This window comes from Gastrolobium bilobum, unplaced genomic scaffold, assembly GCF_033153095.1.
Source record: "Gastrolobium bilobum isolate Gb01-03AN ecotype WA unplaced genomic scaffold, APGP_CSIRO_Gbil_v1 utg3766, whole genome shotgun sequence".
Lineage (NCBI taxonomy): Eukaryota > Viridiplantae > Streptophyta > Magnoliopsida > Fabales > Fabaceae > Gastrolobium > Gastrolobium bilobum.
In genome coordinates this window covers 265,667-290,649 of record NW_026898390.1, presented here as the reverse complement: position 1 = coordinate 290,649, position 24,983 = coordinate 265,667, and the positions used below count along the sequence as shown (strand labels likewise).

The following is a 24,983-nucleotide window of genomic DNA, read 5'->3' as shown; positions in this document are numbered from 1 at the left end:
TATTGAGGAGAGCATATTATATATATATATATATTAACATGTTGGGGAGGCTGAAACTCAAAGTAGGGTGGGTTTAATAAAAAATTTATTATATAATTTATATATTTTAAAGAGAAAAGTGTTTGTCATTTTAAATGACAAAAAGTTATGTCATTTTAAGAGAGATACAGACACAGAAAATTTGAATTTTAAATTAAAAAAAAAAAGACTCACTTTCTCTCTCCCATTATTTCAGTTTTTCTGTGTCTATCTCTTTCCTAAAATGACATAACTTATGTCATTTAAAATGACAAACACCAAACTCTATTTTAAAACAAATAAATAATTAAATTACATGAGTTTAAAAATTAAATCAATAACTATAAAAAAAATAAAATCAAAAATGAGTTTTGAAATTAAGTCAAAAGTGGATTAGGTCAGATTGACCTGATTTTGAAACCAAGTCAGATCCACTTCAGAAACTAAGTCAGGTTAGATCTGATCCAGTTCAAAAAAATTCACACAAAGTCAAATTTGACTTAGATCAAATTAAACTGAATCTGATCAAAATACCTAACCTATAAAACTAAGTAGGGTCGAGTCGGCACAAAAAAACTCGGAGCGACCTGGTGGCACTAATTCTCAAGACATTATTATCTAGTCCTGAGTAAGGATAGACATGTCAATTACTATAATCTAATTATCTTCCACCACTACCCAATGACAACGAAATCCGGTTTAAGCTATCAAAGCCAGAACTAATGCCACTCCCCCCAGCGCCATCTTCCACATTGAAAACAGATGGTGTTGCTTTTTGCAACTTTTCAGTCTCTTCTGAAGACAAATTAACACTTTCCCACTGGTGCTTTTCAACTACTTTCAATCCCTCAAGTTCCATTGCCACTTCTTTCATGGTGGGTCTTTCTTCTCTGTTCACCTTTAAACACCGTTTGGCAATATGGGCAACTCCCGTTAGTTGCTCAATATTTGCCTCATCTATTATGTGGCTGTCCACAATGTTAATTAACCGACCCTCTTTCATTGAAGAAAGGAAGTACACTGCAAGGTTTCTATCTTCCTCTCGCCTTGCAAATGAGAGTGCCTTCTTTCCAGTGATTAGCTCTGCCAAGACAACCCCAAAACTATAGACATCGCTCTTCTCTGTTAAATGGCTTGTCTGAAAGTATTCTGGATCAAGATAACCCAGTGTCCCCTGCACCAAAGTGGTTAGCTGATTTTTATCAAGAGGAACAATCCTTGAAGCTCCAAAATCAGAAACCTTTGCAATGAGATTATGATCAAGTAGTATATTTGTAGTTTTCACATCTCTGTGTATGATTGGTGTAGAAATAGCAGAATGCAAGTATGCCAGGGCCCCCGCAGCTTCTGTTGCTATTCTCAATCTTGTTTTCCATTTAAGTTTTACAGAATTGCTTTGATCATGAAGATGCTCATAGATAGTACCATTGGGGATGAATTCATAAACAAGCAAGGGAACTTGTGTCTCTAGACAACAGCCCAAGAGCTTTACCACATTCCTATGGTTTATTTGGGAAAGAACGATCACTTCATTGATGAATTGCTCAATCTGGCTTGGGTCACTGATTTTGGACTTTTTTATTGCTACAGTTCTGTTATCATGTAATATTCCTCTGTAAACTGTTCCGTGGCCACCTTGGCCTAGGACTCTTCCTTCATCAAAGTTGTTGGTGGCATCCTTTAACTCCGCCTCAGTGAAGACTTTAGCTGTTTCAGTTGACCCTCTATGCCTTGCTATCTGTTGTTGGAATAATAAGCCACCATTTTGTTGAAAAAATTGTTCTTTAAGTTTCATGAGCTTCCTCTTCTTCAATGCCCAGTACACATAAAAGCTTCCAATGAGCAGTGCTATGACCATTACACTCACACCTGGACATAAAACAAGTGGAAACATGGTCATTTTCTTTCTATATATTTTGTCTCTTTGATGTCTCAACTTCACATTGTTGCCGATAACACATGTCAAAAAATCAAAATGCACTATTCCTATATTTCCTGTCCTAACTTGCGTAGCCTGAAGGACCAATGTTGTAAATGCAACCTGAATAGTACCAAAATCACCTTGAATATATGAATTTATATTCACAACAGCAATTTATAACATGGATTACTTTTGTTGAGTACAAATGAAAAATCTTTAAACAATATTCATTGTTATAGTAAACTTGGTTGACATGAATGTGCTGAAATTCCAGCAGACAACAATTTACTCACTCAAAGCAATAATCAGTATGATATCTCTCCCGGATTTGCGAAGGCATGTTGTTTTCCCATCTCCTTCATATCCTTTCGGACAAGAACAGTTGTAGCCCCCAATAAAGTTGATGCATTTTGCCCCAGCAATGCAGTCGTTTGATACCATGCATTCATTAATATCTAAAAAAAAAATAAAAAAAATAAAAAAAAAAATGTAAGCAATATTTATTAATAAAAGTTTTAAACAAATAAATTTTGATCATAATAATTATAGAAATGAAGCAGAATCTAATAATCCCAACAAGAAATAAGAAATAATACCTTGGCAACCGTTAAGGAGGTAAGGGTTTCCCTGAAAACCATGAGAGCAGTTGCAAAGATAACCAGGTCCATCCACTGAATTGAAACATTCACTGTTCTGTGACACGCAGGCATAACTTGAAACATTTTTCTGAGCTTCTTGACACGTTTGGTTCCCCACTTCCCAATCCAACACAACAGGAAACGTTTTCTTCTCAAAGTTGACTAGGTCTGTGGAGGAGAAGTTGTAGGCTCCATCTTCAGCCAGAAAAGTATAACCGCAAGGATTGAAGTCAAGCACACGAGTATGATTAAACACGCTCCCAGAACCGAAGGAGAAACCTGATAGACCTTCAGGTATTGAAGTCTCACAACAACCAGTGCCAGAGCAAGAACCATTAGCCACAATATCATCAAGCCTATTGCACAAAGATACACATCCAGTGGTGTAATTCTTTCCCTGATCAGATTCAACTCCGAGAACAAGCCCAAGCGTGTCACAACCAAGCACGGTCAACTTGTTTCGCTTTGAAGAGATGTGAAAATATTTAAGATTGAGGTCTTGAAATGTTTGGTTCACACGCTTGCCTCCTACAGTGTAGCAATCGCTGGCTACAGGATATGAAATCTGCAGTTCACCGTTGAGTGAGATATTTAGCACAGTTGTATTACTTTCTCTCAAGAAAGGTGTGGGTGGTGAAGAGGTTTGGTTGCATGTGATGAGAAATGAGCTATCTAGTGAACATTCTTCGGTGGTGCCAAATGGGAAGGGAATGGTGAGGGAGCCACAGTTGTTGGGGCAGTTCGGGTTTGGCATTGGAATGGATTGAGTTTGAGTTGCAGAAAAAATTATCACAACAATTAGCAGCTGCTTTGAGTGCATAGCCATGGCTTTGTTTTTCAGACATAGCAAGCGCATAGCCATATATATATATATATATAAAAGAGTAAATATTCTTTTTGGTGCTTAAGCAAAAAGCACGAGAGCTATTTTAATTTTTAAGAGGAATTACAATTTTAAAGAATTAGAATTTTATAAGGATCGTATCTCAATTTTTTTACCATGGGATTGAAATGAATTTTGTATTTTTTTTTTTTGAGTATCGCAAGTGATATTTACTCAAGATGATATAGAAATCCAATTAAAGAGAGGGGCAAATTAAGGTCAAAAGGACGAAAAAAATTTAGTGTGGAGTAATGAATCAAACATAACCACCCTTAAAATTTATAATAATGTATTTGTCGTTTATATGTTGAAAGTATCTACCCGAGATTAGGTCAGAGACGAAACATTGGTGAAAGCTAGCTCCTGACTTTTTGGCTGGCAAAGGATGTTAAAGAAGCATTCTATAAAAAATCATGTTAAAATAATTATCCGCTTGAACTTTGGTCATATTTTAAATTAACATCTTATACTTATAATTATTTCAATTAATCTCCTTTACTTTGTCATAGCAATAAATTAATATATATCTTAAAATTTTGACAAACTATATTAATTCTCAAACCCTTAATTTTTTTTTCCTTCCAAATAATGCTTCTGTTTAATTAACATATCAAACAATGCTATAACAAAATATGTTTCTGTTTAATTGTGGTGTGGGGGCATGAATGCCATAATGCTTTCATGCCACCCTTCTGTTACAAGTTCCCGTTTTTCTGTGTCCCGTCAATCTGTTTAATTAACAAATCAAGCAATGCTAACAAAAGATGCTTCTGTTTAATTGTGGTGTGGAGGCATGAATGCCCTGTTGCTTGCATGCCACCTTTCTGCGCTTACAACTTCCCGTTTTTCTGAGTCCCTTTTTTTTTTCAAAAAAAGAAAAAAAAATTATTTCTTAAAAAATAATACATTTGGACGCTTGTTTTAAAAAAGAAAAACAGAAGTTATAAATAAAAAAAGTTAAATTTACATTTTTTGAAACCAAAAGTTTTAACTTCTATAAAAAATAAAAGTCAAAAGTCAAATATATTTTTAAAAATTTAAATAACTTTAATTTTTGTAAAAAATATTTTTAAAATAAGTAAGATGTAAAAAAAACACTTTTTTTGGATTTGATGCATGCTTCTTCTATTTGGATAACAGAGGTTTTGCTACAAGAGTGCAAATCTTGGATCAACCCCTAGGTTGCATATAAAGGGTCTACAGAAAAATAGTTGACTTTATTTGTGAAAAGGGTGGTGGGTGCGATTTGTTTGACGGGAAATGAGTTTGGGATAGAGCAACCCATTGTATCAGTGAAGGATTGCAGCTTTATGAACGAAAGAAGGGTGAGGAATGCAAATTTGCGAAGAACAATAAAATTCGGGATTTTGGGATTAATACCTTGAGTTGAAATTTTAATTTAATTAATTTGTTACTATTAGAAAGTATAAAAGAGTTGAGTATAAAAGAGCTGAAAATATAAGATGATAATTTAAAATAGGAAAAAATATTTTTGCTTTTGTTGCAAAAAAAATTTTCCTACCATACTCACCTAAAAGATATTTTCTCTTTATTTTTATGTGAATGTGATAGAAATTTTTTTCCTACAATAAAAGTAGAAATATTAAACCTTTAAAATATGACTAAGAGTTTGGGTAAGTTATATTTTAACTTAAAAATTATTTTCCAGAAATTATTATGAATATTATTATTTTCATTATTATATAAGAGGAAAGTTATATTTATAAATTTGTTGTTTACAAACTCTTACAAACTACACTAAGTATGACCGGTCATACTTCAATATGATTTGTATGACCGGTCATACTTAGTATAATTTGTAAAAAAAAATTGTAAACGGATCCTTCCTCATTATGGGTGTGCATGACAATCATTCTGTTCCCTGACACTGTTTCTGAAAAGAAACAATTCTTTTCTATTTCTGTGCCTTGGAACAGTTTCTGAGAAAAAAATGTGTTTGATAACATGTTCTATTTTTATTCCAAGAATGAGAATTGCATTTGATAACACAACAAATAATATAATAAAAAATAATTCCTAGTAAATATAACAAAATTTTGGATCATCACTTTCCTTTTTATATGGTGATGGTGGCAGCGGCAGAGGTGGCGTGGTGGTGGTAATGGTGGTGACGGCAGTGGCTGCGGTGGTGGTGGTGGTGTTGATGATGGTTGCATATGTTGGGAATGGAACGAGGGAGCCCAAAACCCTTTGCAAAGGGTACATCCACTAATGGGCCAAATGATAAACCACAATAAGTGGGCTGACACCACATCTCAACCCCAAACCTTAAGGCTGTAGGTTTATGGGTCTTTTCACACTTATATGGTCATCACTTGGTCTATGTCTAGTCTATGTGGTACTTCTTTACAACTCATACTTGATTATTTCCAACATCCTCCTCAAGTGTGAGGCCCAATATCATTCTTACCCTAAGGGCAACTTCTGCGGAAGTCTTTTTTTTTTTTCTCTTTCAAATATTAGGGTCACACTAGCCTTCTGCAGAGGCCTTCCAAACACTTGGCACAGATCGTTGGCTCTGATACCACTGTTGGGAAATTCGTTCCCTCAAACTCCAATGTCAAGCGGGTCCAGGGGAAGCCCGGGGCGGGGAACCACCACCAATGAGCTAAGGCTACACCAACCGTAGCAAGTGGATCCGACACCATGTCTCAACCCAAAACCTTAAGGCATTGGGTTCATGGGTCCTTTCACTTATATACTCTTCACTTAGCTCATTACCAACCAATGTGGGACTCATCACACTTGAATATCTCAACAATCTCCCCCTCAAGTGTGAAACCCACCATTGGTATGCTCCCCCTCAACCGAGTACCCGAAGCGCAAAGTACTCGACCCGCCTCCTAGCCAATCACTAGGCTAGCTCGAGCCCAATCATTGCAGGTAAATTAGTAATCAATCTTTGTCTAATACAACACTCTCTTCCAACTAGAAAATATTTAAAAAAAAGATTAACACTCTATATATAAATAGATTGGGAATCAGCAAGTGAGGTAATGCGGGGCCTATGATTAATTCATTCATTCATTTATTTTAGTTGCATTATAATAACGATCATATTCTGTATAATCAATCCCATATTGTTGCTTGTACCCCTTGACAACCAAGCGTGCTTTGTGCTTGTCAATACCACTGTTGGGAAATGGAATGAGGGAGCCCAAAACCCTTTGCAAAGGGTACATCCACCAATGGACCAAATGACAAACCATAATAAGTGGGCCGACACCACATCTCAACCCAAAACCTTAAGGCTGCAGGTTTATGGGTCTTTCACACTTATATGGTCATCACTTGGTCTATGTCTAGTCTATGTGGTACTTCTTTACAACTCATACTTGATTATTTTCAACCTATGTAGCACCGACACTGACACGGGATACGTGACACGATACGACACGACACTCCGACACGTTAATTCTAAAAAATGTTAAATTTCGACACGTTAGGACACGTTTTGATATTAAATAATATATTTAATTTATGTAGTATATATTATATTTAATATTCAATAATTTAACAAAAAAATGTATCTAAACTTATAATATTCATAAATTTTGCAAAGAAACATAAGATATTCTAAATATTTATATTAAACTCAATAAAATGGTAATCATAATCTAACGAATCTAACAGTTGGAACTAAAAACTCAACGCAATTTAACCTTTGAACCGTTTTTTGAATTTCAATAACGCGTGTTGGAGTGTCGGGGAGTGTCGGAGTGTCCGAGAGTGTCGGGAAGTGTCGGACACGACACGTTAGAGTTTTTGAAGTGTCGGTGCTTCATAGTTTTCAACATCCTCCCTCAAGTGTGAGGCCCAATATCATTCTTACTCTAAGGTCAACTTCTGCGGAAGTCTTTTTTTCTCTTCAAATATTAGGGTCACACTAGCCTTCTGCAGAGGCCTTCCAAACACACTTGGCCCAGCCCAGATCATTGGCTCTGATACCACTGTTGGGAATGGAATGAGGGAGCCCAAAACCCTTTGCAAAGGGTACATCCACCAATGGACCAAATGACAAACCATAATAAGTGGGCCGACACTACATCTCAACCCAAAACCTTAAGGCTGCCTCATACTTGATTATTTCCAACAGCATAGTCATGGTGGCCGCGACAGTGGTAATGGTGGCGATGATGGCAATGGCTACAACGATGGTGATGGTGGCGGCGGTGGTGGTGATGGTGAAGGTAGTGGAGTGGTAGTGGTGGTGGCGGTGGTGACGGCAGTGGTTGCGGCAACAGTGGTGGTAATGGTGGTGGTGGTTGGTGGCGGCAATGGTGGTGGTGACGGCAATGGTTGCGACAGCGATGGTGGTAATGGTGGCATAGTGGTGGTGGCGGTGGCAGAGGTGACGATGGTGGTGGTAACGGAAGTGGCTGCGACGATGGTGGTGGTGGCATGTTGGTGGTGGTGATGGCTGCGGTGGTGGTGGTAATGGTAGCGGCGGTGGCATGGTGATGGTGGTGACGGCAGTGGATGCGACATTGATGGTGGTGGTTGGTGGCGATGGTGGTGGTGGTGACAACAGTGGCTATAGCGATGATAGTGGTGGTTGGTGACGGTGGTGGTGACGGTAGTGGTAGCGATGGTGGTGGCAGTGCCAAAAGTTCCTGCAATGATGATGGAGATGGTTGGTGATGGTGGTGGTGACGATGATGATAGTGGTGGTGGCGGCGGTGGTAGTGGTGGTGGATATGGATGGAGGCGGTGGTGATGGTGGGAGTGGCATCATGGTGGTGGTGGCGGTGGTGACGACGATGGTAGTGGTGATCACGTCAGAATGATGGTGGTGGTCGTGTCGGAATGATGGTGGTGTTCATGTCGGAATGATGGTGGTGGTGGTGATGATGGTAGAGGTGGAGAGTGATTAAAAGAGACAAGTGTTTCTCGTTTTGTGCCCGAGAATAAAAAAGCAGAATTTTTTTGATTCTTTTTTATTTCCCCAGCACAAAACTCAAATCGGTTCATTCCGGAAACAAAAAAATAAACCGATTTTACCAAATGAGTTTCTTATCCATTTTTGTTCCCGCGAACAGAAATTAAAAAGAACTGATTTTGGAAAGGTTGTCATGCGCACCCTATATAAATATATTTATTTTTTGTTTATTCATAATAAACATAAAATTTAATAAGCGTTTATATTTTTACCATTAATGTCATAGCTTTTCAACTCAAACAATCTTTTTCTATTTAAGATTAGTGCATCTAATAAAGTATGTACTTTTATAACTTATTAAAAATAATGTAATTCGAAATATATTTGTAAAATTAATTAAAAAAATATATATAGAAAAATATAAAATAAAATTTTAAAATATGAAAAGTCAATAAATACATAAAAGAAAGAAATGAGAAGTCAAAAAGGAAAACAAATTAATTTTTTTTAAGCTAATAATTTAAAAAAGATACCATGTGATAACTTCAACTTTTTAAGCTACATAGTATTATTTAAAAAAATATTTACAAAAACAAGTCAAAAATATAATTTACCCATTTAGAATTTATTTTGTAACCCCCGACCCCCTAAAAAAATAGAAATAAAAATCCCTATATATTGTACTTGTATGATATATTTTAGCAACAATTTTCGTTTGATAGTATTTGAATTGCATGCTGATATTTATTGGTAGTCTAATGTCATTTAAGATCAGTGGCAAACCCAGAATTTTTTTGTGACGAGGGCAAAAATAAAATATTAAAATTGTAAGTATTATTAAGAATAATAAAATGAATTAATTATTATAACTATTTGTTAGGAAAGGATTAACTATTAATATTAATAATTTATTATTATTAGATAAATATCGTTATATATATATGATAATAAAATAAAAATTCGCCCTTCGTCAGCGCGCACTGCTTATGTTACTGTACGTTGCTATCGTATCATTTGAATAGTAATGTTATCCTACCATAGGACGGTGGATAATTAAGATACGAAACCAATAATAAAGTGTGATGAATATGACTGTAGTACCTTTAAGTTATAAATATATATTTTTTTATTTTAATAAATCAGTTTATTACTTTATTTGCTATAGAATCTCTACTTAATTAATTCACCAATATTTAAAAAGAATGCTTAAAACATAAATTTTAACCTTGTTTTTAATAAATATAATTTAATCTAAAAAATGAAGAAATAATATATAAGTCCTACAAATTTAATGTTAACAAGATATTCTATAACTATCATTATTTAATAAAAGTGATAAAGATATATTTAAAATTAAATTAGGAGTTTATAGAATTAATATTAATTCTTTAAAAAGTAAAAAATAATAAAAATAAAGAAAAAGTATCAAAATATCAATGTTATATATAAAGATTAGCTCAGACCGGCCAATTCAACTAGTGAGCCAATGAATTGGTCACTTCCGAGTTGCAAAATAAATCAATTATGTTGACAAATCGGTGTGACTTGGTAATTTTTGTATAAAATAATGACCCACCGGTTCAAAGAAAATCGAATGGGGCATGCGCTTAAAATTAAAGATTATTTAAGTAATTTATATAGAAATATATATTTATATTTTGGGTTCAGAGATGGGTAACAGAATGGGTACCTCGCATTATCATCAGGATAGGATTTGGAAGGTAATTTGGGCTTGGCCTGGTCCTGAACGTATTAGACAATTCATATGGCTTCTCTACAGAGGTTCTCTTTTAACTAATGTTCATAGAGTGCATCGTCACATGGCTACATATACAGGGTGTCTGAGATGTCATTATAATCTTGAAGATAGTTTACATGCCATTAGAGATTGTCCTGGTGTCAGGGAATTATGGGAGCATTGGGTTCCTTCTGATAACCGTAGTGACTTTTTCTCCATGGATCTTCACCTATGGATTCAGACAAATCTAGGATTAAAAGGTCCGTTTCAAACTGATCGAACTTGGCCTTTGTATTTTGGGGTGATAGCTTGGTGTTTGTGGGGGGAAAGAAATAAGGCGATCTTTGATCAAACTATCACCTCGAAGTATGGTCTCATTAGGCGCATTACCTATACTTGTGGTAATATTCAATTGGCTAATGAAACCCTTACTAAGATTGGTCATCAGGAGTTTAGAAGAGAGGAACGTCTTATTCACTGGAATTTTCCCTCTGAGGGTTATGTTAAACTTAATGTGGATGGTTCCAGCATAGACAATGGGCAAAGGACTGCATGTGGTGGAGTCATAAGGGATGCTGCTGGGAACTGGTTAACTGGTTTTACAAAATTCCTTGGGAGTGGTACTTCTACTTCAGCGGAAATTTGGGGGTTCTTGACAGGTATGGATCTGGCTTGGCATAAGGGATTTAGGAGAGTCTTTGTGGAGGGTGACTCCAAGGTGGCTTTAGAATTTATAAGAAAAGGGTGTGACGTAAGTCATCCTCTTTCTGCTTTAATCATCCAAGCTCGTAGCATGCTTCAAAGAGACTGGATTATTCAGCTTAGTCATACTTATAGAGAAGGCAATTTTGTTGCTAATTGGCTTGCTACTCATGCACCTCATCAGGATGGACAACTGATTGTGCTGGATGTCCCTCCAGCGGCTTGTTTGGAATTGCTTCGTAATGACTTGAGGGGAGTTAGTCTCCCAAGATTGTGCCCAGTATAGGGCTTTTTTTGATGTTGCTTTAGTTTTCATTGTATTTCCAAAAAAGAGATGGGTAACAGAGAAATAAAAAATGTTGGAAACAAATATTTATATTAAAGACTAGATTTGTATATTGATGTATAATATTCACCAATATTATGCTCAAAGCTATTAGCGAATACACATAGATGAGAAGCGGATCGATCACGAATAAAACAAGAAAATTTAGAAAATTTAAAATAAAAGATGAACCGATTAAGTTAAAATAAAAAGAATTCAATGTAATTAAGTTAAATTTTACATATTCTAATGGAGTTGAGGGTTTGAACATGTAATATATAGTTAATATTTGAATTATAATAAATTAAAATTAATAATTTACTGTGAAATTGGATAAAAAAACTAATATTTTTTAATCCGAATTTTTTCACTATAATCTAATTTAATTAAAAAGCTAATTTATTCTAATCAATATGAATTTTCCATCTCAATAAGATGAGAAAGGTGAGTTGGAGCACAGTAATAGATACTCTCATAGATATTCTTTTTACAAGAATAAAATGGATAGTCTAATTTAATTTTTAATCATATTAGGAGGTGGACTGGATAGAAAAATAATGGGATAAATATTTTTATGATAGTATTTGGTAAGAGTTATCCTTGAAGATAGATAGACATCTGAAATTGATATTTTATTTATGGGTTATGTTACTTTCATGTTGCATGAGATAATATAATTTCTTACATACTCATCGATTTTTGTGCTTTTTTTTTTTAATAAATAATGGAACTCACTATATAATTGTATCTACAACATGAGATAATATATCTCCTATTACATGAGAGTAATATAACGCTTCATTTATATCATGTTTGGTACAAGACAATTGTTTTTGGGTTAGTCAAATTAATGAAATTGTTTCTTAGCTAATACGTAAACTTTTAATATCTCAAAATGAGAACAAGTACACTGATCTATAAATATGTGGCGAAGAATGTGTTGAACATATGATCTACTTTTTAGCAAAAATTTTCGTTCGATAGTATTTAAATTATGAGTTTCGATTTTATCATGCGATAAGAGAAAATTTTCTCAGTTATAGACATATCTTATATGGGGTTCACATCTATTAAAAAATAAAAAAATAAAAAAATAATAGTATACAAAAATCAAAAGATTACTTATAAAAAAATAACACTCCTACGATATGAGAAAATATTTTTCCTTAAATTATATGCTGATATTTATTGGTAGTCCAATGTCACATAAATGCTAGACTGCATATGATTGCATTAATGATGCTATCGTATCATTTGGATAGTAATGTTATCCTATCACAGGATGATGATAATTAAGATACGAAACTAATAATGAAGATGATTGTAGTACCCTTCTAAATTATAAATATATTTTTTAATTTCAATAAATCAGTTTATTACTTTATTTGCTATAAAATTTCTACTTAAATCAATAATATTTAAAAAAAAAGTACTTTAAACACAAATTTTCACCTTGATTTTAATAACTATAATTTTATTCTAAAAAATAAAGGAATAATATGTATGTCCAAAAAATTAATGTTAACAAGATCTTCCATAGCTATTATGATTAATAAAAGTTATAAAGAAATATTATAAATTAAATTAGGAGTCTTTAGGATTAAAAGTAAAAAAAATATATATAGAAAAAGTATTAAAATATCAATTTATATAGATTAGCTTAGACCTTCCAATTCAAATAGAGAGCCAACGAACCGGTCACTTAATCTGTCCGAGTTGCATAATAAATCATTTTTTTATTTTCTTTTTCTTTTGTGATAAATCGGTGAGACTTGGTAGTTTTTGTATAAAATAGTGACTCACCGGTTCAAAGAAAACCCCAATATGTAATACAGTTAAAATAAACAAAGAGAAGAAGAAGAAGGAAGAATTCAAACTTAAACAGACTAATAGAACATATTAAAATTACATAACCATTATTTTCAAGACAGATTATAATCTAGTCCTGAGTAAGGATAGACAGGTCAATTACTACAAGCTAATTATCTTCCACCACCCAATGACATCGAAATCCGGTTTAAGCTATCAAAGCCAGAACTAACGCCACTTGCACCAGCGCCATCTTCCACATTGAAAACAGATATTGGTGTTGCTTTGAGCAAGTTCTCAGTCTCTTCTGAAGACAAATTGACACTTTCCCACCGGTGCTTCTCCATAACTCTTAGCCCCTCAAGTTCCATTGCCACTTCTTTCATGGTGGGTCTTTCTTCTCCGTTCACCCTTAAACACCGTTTTGCAATATTGGCAACTTCCATTAGTTGCTCAACATTTGCCTCCTCATCTATTATATGGTTGTCCACAATGTTAAGTAACCGACCCTCTTTCATTGAAGAGAGGAAGAACACTGCAAGGTTTCTATCTGTCTCTGGCCTTTCAAATGAGAGTGTGTTATGTCCAAGCCCAAGCGTAAGCCCAAACGCCCAATATACTTGGAGCAGTATATCAGCTGAGGCAGCCTAATTAGGAATACAATGTGAAGTAGTGATCGTGGGATATTAGTATTATGTAATAGGAGGCCTGAACCTTATTTTAGTTCCTGCATAGTTAATTGGTTGTTATTAATTCTACACTTTTAAAATTGATGTTTAAATAGTAATGGAGGAAAAGCAGAAAAGGCATTTGATTCAGTTGCAAGAACTTCTCTCTCTTCTATTTTCTCTCTCTCTCTAATTCTCCTCCTTCACTGATTCCTCTCCCTAACAGAGTGCCTTCTTTGCCGTGATTAGCTCTGCTAAGAAAACCCCAAAGCTATAGACATCACTCTTCTCTGTTAACTGGCCTGTCTGAAAGTATTCTGGGTCAAGATAACCCAAAGTCCCCTTAACCAAAGTGGTTAACTGAGTTTTATCAAGAGGAATTACTGTTGAAGCTCCAAAATCAGAAACCTTTGCAGTTAGATTATGATCAAGTAGTATATTTGTACTTTTCACATCTCTGTGTATGATTGGTGTAGAAGTAGCAGAATGCAAGTATGCCAGGGCCCCCGCAGCTTCTGTTGCTATTCTCAATCTTGTTTTCCATGTAAGTTTTGTAGAATTGCTTTGATCATGAAGATGCTCATGGATAGTACCATTGGGGATGAATTCATAAACAAGCAAGGGAACTTGTGTCTCTAGACAACAGCCCAAGAGCTTTACCACATTCCTATGGTTTATTTGGGAAAGAACGATCACTTCATTGATGAATTGCTGGATCTGGTCTGGATCATTGATTTTGGACTTTTTTATTGCTACAGTTCTGTTATCATGTAATATTCCTTTGTAAACTGTTCCCTGGCCACCTTGGCCTAAGACCTTTCCTTCATCGAAGTTGTTGGTGGCATCCCTTAACTCCTTCTCAGTGAAGACTTTAGCTGTTTCAGTTGACCCTCTATGCCTTGCTATCTGCTGTTGGAAAAATAAGCCACCATTTTGTTGAAAAAATTGTTCCTTAAGTTTGATGAGCTTCCTCTTCTTCAATGCCCAATACACATAAAAGCTTCCCATGAGTAGTGCTATGACGCTTATACTCACAACTGAACATAAACAAGTTGAAACATATGAATTTAAATTTACAATAGGAATTTGTAACATGGACTAATGTTATGGTTTAGGAATGAAAAGTCCATCAACAATATTCACATAGTCAAGTCGTGCAAATATGCGACTTAAAGGTGATGCACATTTCACTCGCATTGTATTAATAAATAATTTGCCAAACAAATATAACGGATAATATATGTCTCGACTGGCTCAAAAAGCCAAAACCGTATACTCACTTAAAGCAATTTTCAGTATGTTATCTCCCCTGGATTTGGGAAGGCATCTTGTTTTCCCATCTCCTTCGGTTCCTTCCGGACAAGAACACTTGTAGCTTCCATGAATGTTTATGCATTTTGCCCCAGCAGTGCAGTCATGATTGGATTCCATGCATTCATTAACATCTAAAAGATCATTTGTCAGTTATAATTTCTGTTTTGACCATCCATAGTGGAGTAATTAATAATTAGTTTTTATAACGTAAAATTATAAAGTAAATCATTCTTCCAAAATAAAATTATAAGAAAATGTAAGTATTAATATCTATTAAATTAAATTAAAATTTGAGAGAAAATTTTTTGAAGCATTTTTTAATTAATTATATTTTATACTTTATTATTATAATTATAGAAATGAAGCAGAATCTAATCCCAACAAGAACTAAGAAATAATACCTTGGCAACCATGAGGGAGGTAAGGGTTTCCTCGAAAACCATAAGAGCAGTTGCAGAGGTACCAGGTCCCTCCGTTGCATTGAAACATTCACTGTTCCGTGACACACAGGCATAACTTGAAACATTTTTCCGAGCTTCTTGGCACGTTTGGTTCCCCACTGCCCAATCCAACACAACAGGAAACGTTGTCTTCTCAAAGTGGACGAGGTCTGTGGACAAGAAGCTGTAGGCTCCTTCTTCCACCAGAAAAGCATAACCGCATGGATTGAAGTCAAGCACTTCGGTGTGGTTATTCAAGCTAACAGAAAAATAGGCAAAACCCGATAGACCTTCAGGTATTGAAGTCTCACAACAACCAGTGCCAGAGCAAGAACCATTAGCTACAATATCATCAAGCCTATTGCACAGAGAGATACATCCAGTGGTATAGTTCTTTCCCTGATCGTAATCATTTACCACCACTAGTCCAGCTGTGTCACAACCAACAGCGGTCAACTTGTTTCGTCTTAATGAGACCTGAAAATGAGTCAGGTTGCGGTCCCAATCTGTTTGACTCACAAGCGTGCCACCATCAGTGTAGCATTCGCTGGCTACTGGCCATGAAGTGCGAAGTTCGCCGTTGAGTGAGATGTTAAGCACAGTTATATCACTGTTTATCAAGAAAGGTGTGGGTGGTGAAGAGGTTTGGTTGCATGCGATGAGAAATGAGCTATCTAGGGAACATTCCTCGGTGGTGCCAAATGGGAAGGGAATGGTGACGGAGCCACAGTTTTTGGGGCAGTTCGGGTTTGGCATGGAACGAGTTATTGCAAAAAGGATCAAAACAAGTAGCAGCTGCAGCTGCTTTGAGTGCACGGCCATGGCTTTGTTTTTCAGCTTCCAGTGGCCATATATATATATATATATATATGGGAAATATTACTCTCCTTTTAGTAACTTATCTCATTTTTTCTCACTTCGATTTTCGCACTCCACTTTTTTCTTCTTTTTCTTTTTTCTTGTAATTGTGGGACCCACCCATTTTCTCTCTACCACGTAAGATATGTTATTAGATAAACTTAAATGTACGGTTTTTAGATTAATGGGTCTCTAGAAGTTTTATGTTTAGGAATTAATGTTGGTTAAGTGTTATGGGGGTTTGGTTTTGATATTTGTTAAATGGCTGTAAGTTTTCTGCGGTTTATGTTTTATTGCGTTTAATAGCTTTTAATAGGTGTTTAAGTTATTTTTAGCAAGCTACCATATAAGGAGATGTAATCGTCATAGAAAGTACAGAGCAAGAAAAGAGAGTTTGATAATAAAGAAAAACTTTCGTAGATTATTCGTTTGGTTGTCTCTTGCATCTGTGTGTTGATACCTTAACAAATTGGTATCAGAGCTATGGAAAGGGGGAGTGATATGGCACTACCTAAGTTGACGAAGGAGAACTACGAGAATTGGTGCATCCAGATGAAGGCTCTTCTCGGATCCCAGGACGCTTGGGAGAATGTTCAAGCAGGTTTTGTAGAACCACAGGACACTGGAGGCTATTCGGCGGCTCAAACTAAAACGTTGAAAGAGACGCGTGCAAAGGACAAGCTGGCGTTATTCATGCTCTTCCGAGCTGTGGACGAATCCGGGTTCGAGAAGATAGCAAATTGTGAGACCTCAAAGGCAGCCTGGGACACCTTGGCAAATGTCTATAGAGGAGCTGACCGGGTTAAACAAGTCCGGCTTCAAACCCTTCGTGCCGAGTTGGAGGGAATAAAGATGAAGGACACGGAAGGAGTATCCGGGTTCGTTTCCCGGGTTCAGGGAGTTGTGAACCAGTTGAAACGGAATGGAGAAGTTATACCTGACACCAGAGTGGTGGAGAAAATCCTGAGATCTTTGACAGACCAGTTCGAAAACGTGGTTTGTGCGATAGAGGAGTCCAAGGATCTGTCTACACTCACTATTGATGAGTTGGCGGGTTCTCTTGAAGCGCATGAACAAAGAAAGAAGAAGAAGGAGGAGACTCTTGAACAAGCGCTTCAGACCAAAGCAACAATTAAAGATGAGAAGGTTCTCTATTCTCAAAACTTTCGAGGTAGAGGACGTGGCCGCGGTGGACGAGGTACTAGCCGTGGTGGTAGGGGCCGAGGCCGAAGTCAAGAAGGTTGTAATGATGAGGTAGGACAATCAAGTCAACAGAACTGGCGTGGAAGAGGATGGGGTCGTCGAGGAGGTCGGTCACATTATTCAAACATTGAATGCTACAAGTGTGGCAAGTATGGTCACTATTCAAAAGATTGTAACTCGGACAAATGTTACAATTGTGGCAAGGTTGGACATTTTGCAAGAGAATGCAGAGAAGAGAAAAGGGTGGAGGAGACATCTAACCTAGCCACAGAAGGCGAGATGAAGGATGGTGTCTTGTTAATGACACACAGTGAAGGAAGGTCAGACGATGACATGGAGTGGTATCTTGACACGGGTGCGAGCAACCACATGTGCGGACATAAGCACTTATTCAAGGAGATGAGAAAGGTGGAAACCGGACATGTTTCATTCGGGGATGCCTCGAAGGTTGAGGTAAAAGGCCGAGGTACGATCTGTTTTTTACAAAAGGACGGGTTAATTGGCTCAATTCGAGATGTGTACTATGTACCCGACCTAAAAAGCAATATTTTAAGCATGGGTCAATTGATGGAGAAAGGTTACTCGGTTATTATGAAAGACCGGGTATTGTATTTGAAAGATGAGCGAGGTCGGGTGATAGTCCGAGTTCAAATGGGTAAGAATCGTATGTATAAACTGAATTTGAAATGTGTACAGGTTGAATGTTTACAAGCCGAGGTAGAAGATAAGGTGTCACTGTGGCATCTCCGGTTTGGTCACCTACATTATGGTGGTCTAACCGAGTTGGCAAAGAAGAAGATGGTGGACGGGTTACCTGACATAAACTTTGAAGGAAAATTTTGTGAGAGTTGTGTACTTGGCAAGCATGCCAGGACTACGTTTCAGAAGACGGCAAGGTTTCGGGCTAAGCAACCTCTGGAATTAATACATACCGACTTGTGTGGACCCATCAATCCGGGTTCTTTTAGCGGTAAGAAGTATTTTCTCTCTTTTATTGATGATTTCTCACGCAAAACTTGGGTCTATTTTCTGAAGGAGAAGTCCGAGGTGTTTGATGTGTTCAAAAAGTTCAAGGTGATGATTGAGAAGGCAACAGGAAGCTATATCAAATCGGTGCGTTCTGACCGAGGTGGGGAATATACCTCGACAGAATTTCTGACATTTTGTGAGGAACAGGGGATAAGGAGGTTTCTAACAGCACCATACTCACCACAACAGAACGGTGTGGCTGAAAGGAAGAACCGAACTATTCTTGACATGGTTCGGTCAATGCTCAAAAACAAGAAGATGCCGAAGGAGTTTTGGGCGGAAGCTGTGCAGTGTGCTGTGTATGTGCAGAACCGATGTCCACATTCGAGTTTAGATGACAAAACACCACAAGAAGCTTGGAGCGGTCAAAAGCCATCAGTGGAACATCTTAGAGTATTTGGTAGTGTGGCCTATGCACACGTACCAGACCAGCTCAGAACTAAGCTCGAGGACAAAAGCAGGAAATATGTTTTTGTGGGATATGATGAAAAAACAAAGGGGTATAAGCTGTTTGACCCCGTCAACGAGAAGGTTGTAGTGAGCCGAGATGTAAGGTTTAATGAAGCAAATGAGTGGGACTGGAGCAATTCATCCGAGGTGAATTTTGAAGGCAGAATCTCAACACAAATTATCAACCCGGCAAGCCCTGAAGTTTCTGATGATGAAGACGAGGTACGACAACCCAGGATGCGGAGCATACAGGACATATATGAGTCAACAAGTGAGGTACATCTTGTTTGTCTTCTTGCAGACTCTGAAAACATAAGTTTTGAAGAAGCCATCCGAGATAAGAAATGGCAAGATGCCATGGATGAGGAGATAGAAGCCATTGACCGAAATAACACATGGGAGTTAGCCGAGCTACCAAACGGAAGTCGGCCCATTGGAGTGAAGTGGGTGTTCAAGAAGAAGATGAATGCTAAAGGGGAGATAGAACGAAATAAAGCTCGGCTAGTTGCAAAAGGTTATAAGCAGAAGGCTGGAATTGACTATGACGAGGTGTTTGCCCCTGTTACAAGGATGGAGACAATTCGGCTACTCATCTCACAGGCTGCTCAATACAGGTGGCCAATACATCAAATGGATGTAAAGTCGGCATTTCTGAATGGTGTTCTTGAAGAAGAAGTCTATGTGGAACAACCGCCGGGCTACATGAAGGCAGAAGAAGAGAAGAAGGTGCTGAGATTGAAGAAAGCACTTTACGGGTTGAAGCAAGCACCACGGGCATGGAATGCTCGTATTGACAAATATTTCAAGGAGAATGGACTTGAACAATGTCCATATGAACATGTTGTTTATGTTAAGAAAAATAGAGGAGACTTGTTAATTGTAGCTCTTTATGTTGACGATCTCATTTTTATGGGAAACAATGCCAAGATGATACAAGAGTTCAAGAGCACAATGACAAGAGAATTCGAAATGACAGATCTTGGTCTGATGAAATATTTTCTTGGTCTGGAAGTCAGACAAGACAACTCGGGTATCTTTGTCTCTCAAGAGGCATATGCAAAGGAGATTCTCAAAAGATTTAAGATGGCAGATTGCAAGCCGGTTTCAACTCCTATGGAACCCGGTTCAAAACTCTCAAAGTATGATGGTGGAGATCTAGTTGATGCAAGCAAATACAGAAGCTTGGTGGGAAGCCTACGCTATCTCACATGCACGAGGCCGGATATCTCGTTGAGTGTCGGCGTAGTAAGTCGGTTCATGGAGGAGCCAAGATACACACATTGGAAGGCGGTAAAGAGAATTTTGAGGTATGTTCAAGGTACAATTTCACACGGGTTACACTACCCGAGTTCAGCAAAACACAAGTTGATTGGATACTCTGACAGTGATTGGTGTGGAGACGTAGATGATCGAAAGAGCACGGCTGGTTATGTGTTTTTCATGGGCAACACGGCATTCACTTGGATTTCGAAGAAGCAACCCATTGTAACCTTGTCTACCTGTGAAGCTGAATATGTAGCAGCATCTTGGTGTGTTTGTCATGCAGTATGGCTTAGGAATTTACTAAGCAAGTTGGAGGAAAAACAAGTCGGCCCAACCGAGATTCGAGTTGATAACAAGTCGGCTATAGAGTTAGCCAAGAACCCGGTGAATCATGAGAGAAGCAAGCATATTGACGTCCGATTTCACTTCATCCGGGATCAAGTAAAGGAAGGAAATGTGGAGTTAACACACGTGACCAGTCAAGAGCAAGTCGGGGACATTTTCACAAAGCCACTGCCGACGTTGCTGCTCAACAATTGCAAGAAGATGCTTGGGATGAAAGATGGAAGAAGCATTTAAGTTTATGGAGGAGTGTTATTAGATAAACTTAAATGTACGGTTTTTAGATTAATGGGTCTCTAGAAGTTTTATGTTTAGGAATTAATGTTGGTTAAGTGTTATGGGGGTTTGGTTTTGATATTTGTTAAATGGCTGTAAGTTTTCTACGGTTTATGTTTTATTGCGTTTAATAGCTTTTAATAGGTGTTTAAGTTATTTTTAGCAAGCTACCATATAAGGAGATGTAATCGTCATAGAAAGTACAGAGCAAGAAAAGAGAGTTTGATAATAAAGAAAAACTTTCGTAGATTATTCGTTTGGTTGTCTCTTGCATCTGTGTGTTGATACCTTAACAAGATAACTATCTTATGTGGAAGGAGATTAATAAAATCCTATATATATATATATATATATATATATATATATATATATATATATATATATATATATATATATATATATGGCAAAACATTTCTACAGACAGGCTACAGACTACAAGTACTTTTTTTAACTAAGTATGACTGATCATACATAAAAATTATATTCTCTCTCCCCGCCATGTCAGCCGACGGTGTATGAGGAGAGAGAAAAAGAGAACAACTTTATTGTTATAACTAAGTATGACCGGTCATACTTAATTAAAAATGATAGCTATAGATAACATTATCTAAAATGACTATATATATACAGCGGTGGACCCACGATTGGGCACATGTCCGCACTTGCGGACATGAAATTTAGATTTTAGGTTTTTTTTTTTTGTTATACGTCCTTATCTGTCTCTTGTGCAATATTTATATTAGTCATTGTTAATTTTGCAATACAGATGTTAAATACCTTTTTTGTGTTGAAATTAAATGTTAACAATTCTTATGGCAGATTACTATTTTTCATGTAGTAACTGAAGAGATATGATGACTTGATTTTCTGAGTTTGCACAGTTCAATCACTCAACTCAATAATAATTAGACATAGCTTCACTAGTAACCTTTAATTTATGGGAAAAATGTTTGTCCTTTTGAATGGCATAACTTGTGCCATTTCACTCTCACAAAAAAGTGAAACTCATACCTTTATTTTTTTTTTGTCCACTCTCTCCCCCATGATCTATCTCTTTCTCTCACTTAAAATGACACAATTTTACATCCTTTAAAATGACACACATTTTTTCCTTAATTTATACATCATCTTTTACTAGTTTATGTTTTTATCAGTCTAGAATTGCTATTCACCTTATATGTTTTTCCTACATTAATAAGTCAACTCTTCCATATAAAAGTTATATCAAAAAAAATTTCGGGGGCAGCACCCCCGCCACTAAATGTGCGGACATGAATTCTTTTTTCTAGGTCCGCCACTAAAGATCCTGTCTATATATATATATATATATATATATATATATATATATATATATAAGCCGTTATTAATCTCATGTTAAAGGAAACAAGTTGTCTCATGTCATAGAGACACATATGTGGGCCCTACTACTTGTTAAAAAATATAAAAGAAAAAGAAATTCGAGGGATCCATCTTTTTATTTGTGTAGGAGAGAAAAGTTGTCTATATATATACATGGGCCCTTTTTTTCTAATGTTGCAGAAATTCTTGCAACAAAAAATAACTATATATTATGGGTAGCATATAGTTATAAGAGCTACCAAAAAAACTTTAATATTCTACACGTAATACATAATTTTTTTTTTTTGCAGGAATTTATAATTATGTACTACCTGTTTCTGTTTGCACACACACACACACACACACACACACACACACACACACACACACACACACACACACACACACACACACACACACACACACACACACACACACACACACACACACACACACACACACACACACACACACACACAGAGAGAGAGAGAGAGATAGGGTTAAAGACTTCTCACATAACATGAGAAGAATATGTTCTCAAGTCATTAGGATTGGTCTAGTAGTAAGGAATTTAGATAATTTGTATTAAGTTGTGTGTTCAATTTTCATCAATGTATCCAAAAAATATATATTTTCTCCTATACACAACACAAAAATATGGGTCCCATTATAAAGAGGAAGCAAAAAAAAAGTTTAGTATGACTCATATATTTATTGTGTGTTCAGTAAAAGAAATTCTTCTCATGTAACATGAGAAGTCTTTAATATATATATATATATATATATATATATATATATATATATATATATATATATATATATATATATATATATATATATATATATAAATCCCAAGCTTTTGGGCCATATAATTAAGATGATATTTATTTTATTTCTTCTGATTGTAAAGGAACTAAATTGACAAGTATTTATGTTACGATTTTATTTGCAAGGTATGAGATTTAAAGTTTCACATTGGTTATATGAGCAACTAATATGAGGTTTATACGGTCTTGGACACTTTCACCATTTGAGTTAGCTTTTAGGGTGGTGTATCCCAAGGTTCTTATTAAATGGGTATCAAAGCCTTCCATTATGTCTCTGGTTGCAATCGAGTGGCGTGAGTGGTGACATTGGCATTGTAGTGTTCGTCCGGGGCTACTAAAAGGCTAGTGCAAAAGCCAGCCTGCGTTGGTGCCGGGGTTGTGGAGCGTGGTGGAATGTTACGATCCCATTTACAAGGTATGGAACTTGAAGTCCCACATTGGTTGTATGGGCAACTAATGTGGGGTTTATAAGACCTTGTGCACTCCCACCTTTTGAGCTAACTTTGAAAGTGGTGCATCCTAAGGTTCTTATAGAAAAACCTTACGGTTTTTATTTTTATTATTTTTTGAATTATTGGGTTGTTTAAGTAGTGGGTAGTTATTTGAATTTCAACTTTCCTAAAGGATAGGTCACAGTAATTAGTGGAGCCTATCTAGTATTAATGGGTAGTTATTTTTAAGGTTTTCTTGTATTATCTATTTAAACCTTGAAGTATTTAAATAAAGACCATAAGAAGAATTATTTGGAAAAAATGTTAGGCTTCCTCAGTAAAATCATTTGAGGTCAGACTTCCTCAATAAAGCCAAATTGTCATTTTTATTTATTTTGTTCGTAACAATTTGTATCAGAGCCAGACACAAACACCACGCATGGAGAAATAGTCGGAAAGATTAGAAGACGCGGTTCTGTCTTTGGCGGAACAATTCAAGGAGATGCTTACCCAACTCTCCAACCGGTTGGATGTCTTGGTGGTTATGCTAACACGACAAAGAAGAGATCATTCAGCGAGCAATTTTAACAATGATCAAAACCGAACACATAATGGATTGGGGTCGCATGTGGTTACACTCCAAAAGTGGTGAAACTGGATGTTTCACGATTTGAGAGAATGCTGTCACAGATGGCACAAACACCAGTTTATGTTCCTGCTGGTCAAAATAGGGCTGAGATAGTTAAGTTTCTTCTTGATTGGCAAGGACCAGATAGTGTTGAGGTGGATGCCAAGAATATGTACGGAGAAACTCCATTGCACATGGCAGCAAAGAATGCGCGTAATGAAGCCGCACGATTACTTCCCGCTCATGGCACTTTTGTTGAAGCCAGAGCAAATAATGGTATGACACGTTTACACCTTGTTGTTTGGTACTCACTACTAGGGATGAAAGTGGGCTGGGCTGGGCCAAGCTTTTCTCCGAAAAGTCTAAGCCTACGTCAAAAAATTTCAATTTGGCCTGGCCCAAGCCTAGTATGAGTCTAACTGTTAGCCTGGTTTGACTCGTTTATAAAAAAACAAATAGCCTGGCTTGACCCTTTAGCCTGTTAATTTTTAACTTCCAAGCACAACCATGAATCAACTTTACAAAGTACTCAAATTATGTTGCTACACCAAAAATCATAATTTCAACGTCCAAACAGAATCATGAATCATAACAGAACTCATACAATATGCATTTAAGTCATTTTCAAAAGCAAAATGCTCAAACTAAATAACATATATTTCATCAGATCCAACAAACAAATCCATACTGTGTAAATTAAAATAACTACATGAATACAACAAACACATCATGATGCTTGTAGTAAGAATAAGAATAATCTCTCCCAAAAATCTTTTAATATATTCATATACACAATCTAATATTTTGAGATGTTAGTTCCTCCTATATAAGAAATAAAGTAAGATTTCTATTAAAATATAATCGAATATAATTAAGTTATAAATAATTGCAATTGATTAAATTTATATCTTTTTTTTCTTCAAGGCATACTTACTATATTTTTTTTATTTAAAATAAATAGTACAATATAGGCCGGCCTGTA

At 36.3% G+C, this 24,983-nt stretch overlaps 1 protein-coding gene and 1 pseudogene across 1 annotated transcript; both read right to left on the bottom strand.

Moving 5' to 3' along the window:
* Positions 1-679: 679 nt before the first annotated feature.
* Positions 680-3,403, bottom strand: LOC133315698 (putative wall-associated receptor kinase-like 16). The gene is made up of 3 exons (XM_061517373.1): positions 2,536-3,403; positions 2,233-2,394; positions 680-1,887 (listed from the first exon to the last, which is right to left on the bottom strand). Exons 1-3 carry the CDS (start codon positions 3,401-3,403, stop codon positions 680-682), a joined length of 2,238 nt encoding a protein of 745 aa, XP_061373357.1.
* Positions 3,404-13,107: 9,704 nt separating this feature from the next.
* On the bottom strand, positions 13,108-16,178 carry LOC133315697 (putative wall-associated receptor kinase-like 16; annotated as a pseudogene).
* Between the last annotated feature and the right edge of the window lie 8,805 nt (positions 16,179-24,983).

Bases quoted from the DNA above. Each gene is read 5' to 3' on its own strand.
- LOC133315698 (XM_061517373.1), bottom strand. From the start codon at position 3,403: ATGGCTATGCACTCAAAGCAGCTGCTAATTGTTGTGATAATTTTTTCT. The intron at 2,395-2,535 runs GTATTATTTCTT...TTTTTTTTTTAG, and splicing joins CCTCCTTAACGGTTGCCAAG to ATATTAATGAATGCATGGTA. The intron at 1,888-2,232 runs GTGAGTAAATTG...TTTTATGTCCAG, and splicing joins CATACTGATTATTGCTTTGA to GTGTGAGTGTAATGGTCATA.